Genomic DNA, 6,482 nt, shown 5'->3' on the forward strand with positions numbered 1-6,482 from the left:
CCAGATAAAGTGAGATGATACTTTGGCGCTTTAATGAGTGTTGGAAGGAAGCTAGGTGTTTAGGCCAAGGATGGACCCAACACAGGCTAACCTGGGCTATAGCCCATGTGGCTTTTATTATTTTTCAGTCCAAAGTTACATGTAACCCACCCTACAGCCTACCCCACTTCACGCATCAGCTCTTCAACATGTTCAATTTTCTTGGTGGGTCTAGGGATGACAAAAATCCCTGCGGAGGTGGGTTCTCGTCGGGTCCCTGATCCTAATAGGTGGAGATTTCGAAGCCAAACTGGTATTGGGTACAGGAATCCCTGAACTCAAAAAATCCCCGACGGGTATGAGGAGGGGATGGTATTGGTGTTCCCATCCCCGAACCCGACCCAAAAATATATATGTTTATATTTAAATAATGTTTATATTTAAATAAATAAATATGTAATTAAGTATTTATGTTTTAACCTTAAGTTAACCTTCCTCTCCTAATTCTTCCTAATCTTCTATGGAATTTCATATTGATGTGATTTTGAATAGTTGAGTTGAACTTTATAGTTAATTTGGATGTGTTGAATGATAATTTAATATGAAACTTAAAGTTAAAATGTATAATAAATATTTTTTATGAAAAAAAAAATCGGGAATTCGGGGCGGGTATGGGGATAGTCCCCTGATGGGGACGGGGATGAGGATTTCTCTAAACCTATTAAACGGGTATGGGTTCGGGGACTAGGGCAGGGATGGAAATTGAGGACGGGGATGGTATTGTCATACTTGACCCCTACCTGACCCGTTGCCATCCCTTGGTGGGTCATATTTTATTGGTGGAATGTTAGCAAACAAATTATTTTATTGGTGGAATCTTACAATTTCTTTCCTCAATTTATTTTTACTAAAATTTGGGGATTTTTTAAGGTTCATGAAGTATAAATTAGGGATTTTCAATTCAGTATTATGAATTACCAATTAGGAATTTGCAGTTAGATTTTGTACGTAAGGTAAATTTAGCCCATCTCATTTTAAAATCTTGAGTCTGTGGTTGAGGCCCTTTCTCTTGGTGGCTCTGTCTCCTTCTTGAGTCCTAGACAAATTGGCGTCTTCTGGGTTCCAATTCGGCTGCTCTGCACGGTGGGATTACTATGTTTTCCTCATGGTTTGGCTTCTAGTGAACTGGTTTAATTGTCAATATTTTGGCTTATTGTTCTGGCCTTTGTGCTGAACTTATGTTTTCATCTTTTGGTTTAGAACCCTCCATTTTAGGGGGCTTTTCTGTTGATCAATTCTCTGTAAGTTGCGTTAGAGCATCGCCAGCGCCATACCCAAGGGGGAAAGGCTGCCTGGCGAGCCTAAGACACCTCCAGTAGCAGATGCACTGGTTTCATGGTGGGTTCCACCACCGGCAGCCCAAGGCAAATTCAGCCAGCTGCCAGCAATCGATGCAATCGACGTCATAATGACGCCAAGAACCCAAAAAAAAAAGGAAAAAAATACCAAAAGTTTCAGAATTTTTAAATAAATACCGGCATATTCTTTACTTCCCACACAAAAACTATATACAAATTCATCTCCTCATATCTCATATGAATAGTATTTGCCTTAGACTTGCCCTAGACTTAGCTCTCATGGGTGGAACGCAAATCTGACACTATTCACGTGAATAGTGACACTCTTTTACCTTAGACTTGTGGGTGGAAGTCTCTTATCAATAAAACTCTTTTCTTTATGCGCAAAAAGAAAAGAAAAAAAAATGAAGACACACAATGACCGCGGTAATGTTTACAAGTCGGGTCAATTAGTCAATTGGCAGAAAAACCAAGAAGAGGATTCGGATCGGTTCTTTTACCTAGAATGGACTGTTTAAATTATAATGGAACAGAATCACCAAAAAACAAAGTAAACGACGCCAGCCTACAGGCATAAACAGAACAGAACAGAAGGCCCCTCTCTATGGGACATTTCAGCGAACACTTGGTGGGCACTGCGGGGTCGGCCACCAACGCTCCAAAGGGTCAAGATTGGAGCTTCCATGGAGGATTTCGGGGGTTCAATGGGTCAAGCTGCCCCGTGTGTCCTTCTGTGATCCGCCTTATTGAAGCTCAAACAACTTCATTTACTAGGTTTTCGTGAAAAAAGACACACAGAACCTACAAAGCTTTCAACTTGCCAAAAATCTGTGAAACTGAGCTGAAAACGAAGGAAGCAATGGAATAGCATAATCCAGTTCAATGGTCAGTGACATATGAACTTACTAAATTATATTTATTTTATTGTTGGATAAATATTAAAATTTTCAGTCGCTAAATAGGTTCAAAAGAGCATTCGTTTTTATAAGACTTTCCAGGAAAGTGAATCAATGACCTAGGTGGCCTGGTCTCAATAGCTTTCCATTCGTTTAGAGGAAACTTTAGCATGAGCATGAACCTGTCACACTCAATGTGAAGGTTACTTTGCTTCTGTGAGCATGCAACCTATTTGACCAAAAAGAGAAGAAAAGGAAAAAAGAAAAGGACATCTAAAGCTTATTGCTAGCCATCCGATGGCATGCAATAACAAGTCAATTTCTTGGAAAGTTGGATTTCTTTGAAGGGGTATAACAATGTTGTATCAAATACTTTCTAAAAGTCTGACTTGGAAAGAACAATCCAATTACTTTCCAATTGAGAATTTAAAATCCATTCAGTCACTGTTCTTCAGCGTGGGTGGAAAATTACACAGATACAACCCTTCAAATTTCTGTGAATATTCCATGCAACCCTTCACTGTTACTTCTTCAACTTGGTATCTAATATAATATAATATATATATGTGTGTGTGTGTGTGTGTGTATACCAACTTGGATTGGAACTCAAGATGAAAATCAGTTGAGGAAGAAAGGGTAACCACAGATACAATTAGTAGAGAGAGAATTAATGGCTGAGAGTGCAGTAAAGTTTCTGCTAGACAAGCTCACCTCCCTTTTCGAAAATGACTTGCAACTCTTGAGAGGGGTGAGGGAAGAGATTGTGTATCTGAGAGGAGAGTTAGAGCGCATGACAGCTTTTCTGAGAATTGCTGATGCATTTGAAGAGAGTGATGAGGAAGTCAAAGTGTGGGTTAAGCAAGTAAGAGACATTGCTCATGACAGTGAAGATGTTCTTGATGAATTTACAATTCTTCAGGCACATGATCATGGGACGGAGGAGCAGGGATTATTGTATGGTTCAATCCGAAGGCTCTCTTGCTGTATTAAGAACACAAAAGCTCGATACCGCATCGCTTCTCAATTACAAGGCATAAACATGAGGATCAGAAAAATCTCTGATGTTCATAAGAGACTGAGCCATAAATTCTGTACAAGTGAAGTAGCAGGTAAATGGTGGGAGACACATGGAGGAGGAGGAGATGCTCTACTTTTGGAGAGAAGTGATATAGTCGGCATCGATGAGCCTATAAAGCAGATGGTTGGGTGGCTTGTCAAGGGTTCTTCTGGACGCGAAGTAGTTTCTGTGGCTGGAATGGGAGGCATGGGGAAGACTACCTTGGCCAAGCAAGTCTATGATGCTGCACAAGTGAAGAAGCATTTCAAAGTTCGTGCTTGGATCACTGTCACTCAGTCTTTCAAACTTGGGGAAATCCTCAAGCACATGATTGAACAACTCCACCAAGCAATTCGAATACCAGTTCCACAAGGAATCAATAACATGAGCACCAACCTGCTTAAAACAGTAATCAAGGAGGTCCTGCAGAAAAGGAGGTATCTTGTTGTTCTAGACGACGTATGGCACTTGTGCGGATGGGATGCCTTGAAATATGCATTGCCTAACAATACTTGTGGCAGCAGAGTCATACTTACTACACGAAATGCGGATGTAGCCTCTACAACCTGCGTAGAATCCAGAGGTAAAGTCTATAACTTGGAGCCCTTGCCCCTAACAGACGCTTGGGAGCTTCTGTGCAAGAAGACATTTCAGGGGAACTCCTGTCCTCCTCACTTAGAGGAAGTCTGCAATTATATTTTAAGAAAGTGCGAGGGACTGCCGCTTGCAATTGTGGCAATCAGTGGCGTTTTGGCTACCAAAGACAAACGCAGGATTGATGAGTGGGATATGGTTGGCCATTGCCTTGGGGGTCAAATTGAAGGCAATGACAAGCTCAAGGACTTGAAAAAAGTTCTCTCGCTCAGTTTTAATGATCTGCCATACTATCTCAAGTCTTGTTTCCTGTACCTCAGCATCTTTCCTGAGGATCATCAAATCAAGCATATGAGACTTATTCGATTATGGATAGCGGAGGGATTTATCGAAACAAAGGAAAGCAAGACATTGGAAGATGTTGCAGAGGACTACCTCAATGAACTATTGAATAGAAGCATGATTCAAGCAGCGGAGACAACACCTGATGGAAGGGTCCAAAAGTTTCGTATTCATGACCTTTTGCGCGAAATTATCACCTCCAAGACAAGAGATCAGAACTTTGCCACAATTGCTAAAGAGTACAATATGCCATGGCCAGACAAGGTCCGGCGCCTGTCAATACATAACACACTACAATATGTACAGCAATACAGGTCTGCTTCTCAACTGCGTTCCCTCTTTATGTTCAGAGTTGCTGAGAAGCCATCACTGCAGAGGTTCTTCCCCACAGGCTTTACACTGCTTAATGTGTTAGATTTGCAAAGTACACCTTTAAATGTTTTCCCAGCTGAAGTTGTCAACCTTTTCTTTCTAAAATATCTGAGCTTGAGAGATACCAGGGTAAAAACTGTTCCGACCTGGATAGGGAAGCTTCAAAACCTAGAGACTTTGGATCTGAAAAATTCTCGGGTTACTGAACTTCCAGTTGAAATCCTCAAACTCCAACATCTGCGCCATCTCCTGGTATATCGTTATGAGTTTGTTCCTCATGAAAATTTTCACTCAAAATATGGTTTTAAGGTGCTAGGAAAAATTGGGGCTTTGACATCCCTTCAAAAGCTCTGTTTCATAGAGGGGAACCAAGATGGTGGTGCCATATTAATAGAGCTGGGGAAACTAGTTCAGTTGAGAAGGTTAGGCATTGTTAAGATGAGGAAAGAATATGGTAAGGCTTTCTGTTCATCCATTGAAAAACTGACGAAAATTTGCTCATTGTCCATAACTTCAGTAGAAGAGGACGAGATCATTGATTTGGAGTACCTTTCTTCTCCTCCTCTACTGCTTCAGCGGCTCTACTTGCGTGGACGACTGGAGACATTACCTCACTGGATACCTTCTCTTCATAGCCTCATAAAATTATATTTGAAATGGAGTAGGTTAAAGGATGATCCACTTGTATTCCTTCAGTATTTGCCCAATCTAGTACATCTTGAACTATCTGAGGTGTTTGAAGGAGACACACTGTGCTTTGGAGCTGGAGGATTTAAGAAGCTCAAGCATCTAGGTCTCGATAAATCTGATGAACTCAGATGCATACGGGTGGAAGCGGGAACAATGCCTTGTATTGAACAGTTAAGTATCAAGCGCTGTAAATCATTGGAGAAGGTCCCATCAGGCATTGAACATCTCATCACACTTAAGGTGCTGAAATTTTCTGACATGCCAGAAAAATTAATCAGGACACTACTTCCACATGAACAAGGAAATGATTATTGGAAAGTTGAACACATCCCAGAAGTTTATATCACCTGTTGGAGAGAGTGGGAGTGGAAGGTCTACTCCTTAGAGGGCTTGAGCGAGGCACAAAAGTCCCACTTCTGTTGTAAATAGCCTTCAAACTCTTGTAACTGTAAATAGTGAATAGTCTCCCTTCCCTTGGTTCAAGTGTTTCTTAATGCTTTCGACCAAAGAATAAAAAAGTGTTTCATAATGTAGAAAGCTGGTTTGTACACAAGAGTCTATGGTGTTGGTTGGTGATGCCTTGGGTCATTATTGTGTAAATCTTATGCTGTCAATTTATGCTACTTAATTTCTGTAAGATTCGATTATTAGAATTTCAGGTGTTTTATTTGTTTTGTTCAATTTGTCTCTGTTGGGTAAAAAACTTATACAAATTTATAGATCTGTTCTTCATTCTGCTTCTGCTTGAAACTTAGCCCTTTCATTTCTATCAATTTTTCAGCTTAAAAGAAAGAAATGTTGGTTGTTGATTTCCTAGCTAGAACCATCTTATTGAGCTACTGTCCTCTCCATTCTTCAGCATGTCTGGTATTTAAACATTTTCATAAACACGTTTTATTTGTACCTTTTTCTTCTGCAAGTGTAATCAACCCCAAAGTCAACTTTTTGAAGAAAATGTGTTTCAAATAAAATGGGTTTTGAGAAAAAGATGCCAAGAGATGTGTAATGAAACTGTACCCAGCAAGTCTTTGGCAGTGTGTTTATATGTTTATGCAATAGTGCCTATGGGTTTATTCTATAATTTCATAAGACTAGGCTGATTAGACTTGGGTGTTTTAGTGAAACTCCATTCATCCTACAAACATAAACATATTCTTATAGGCTCCCATCTGATAACCATCTTCATTCACTGCT

General features: G+C 40.2%; 1 protein-coding gene across 1 annotated transcript; it reads left to right on the plus strand.

The window, feature by feature from the left end:
• Positions 1–2,765: 2,765 nt before the first annotated feature.
• Positions 2,766–5,941, plus strand: LOC103336814 (disease resistance protein RPM1-like). The gene has a single exon (XM_008239916.3). The coding sequence runs from the start codon at positions 2,904–2,906 to the stop codon at positions 5,715–5,717; it is 2,814 nt and encodes a 937-aa protein (XP_008238138.2). The 5' UTR covers positions 2,766–2,903; the 3' UTR covers positions 5,718–5,941.
• The last annotated feature ends 541 nt before the right edge of the window (positions 5,942–6,482 follow it).

This window comes from Prunus mume, linkage group LG7 (genome assembly GCF_029339155.1).
Source record: "Prunus mume cultivar Tortuosa linkage group LG7, ASM2933915v1, whole genome shotgun sequence".
Classification (NCBI taxonomy): Eukaryota; Viridiplantae; Streptophyta; class Magnoliopsida; order Rosales; family Rosaceae; genus Prunus; species Prunus mume.

Excerpts from the sequence above, each read along its gene's own strand:
- LOC103336814 (XM_008239916.3), top strand. The coding sequence starts at position 2,904 with ATGGCTGAGAGTGCAGTAAAGTTTCTGCTAGACAAGCTCACCTCCCTT.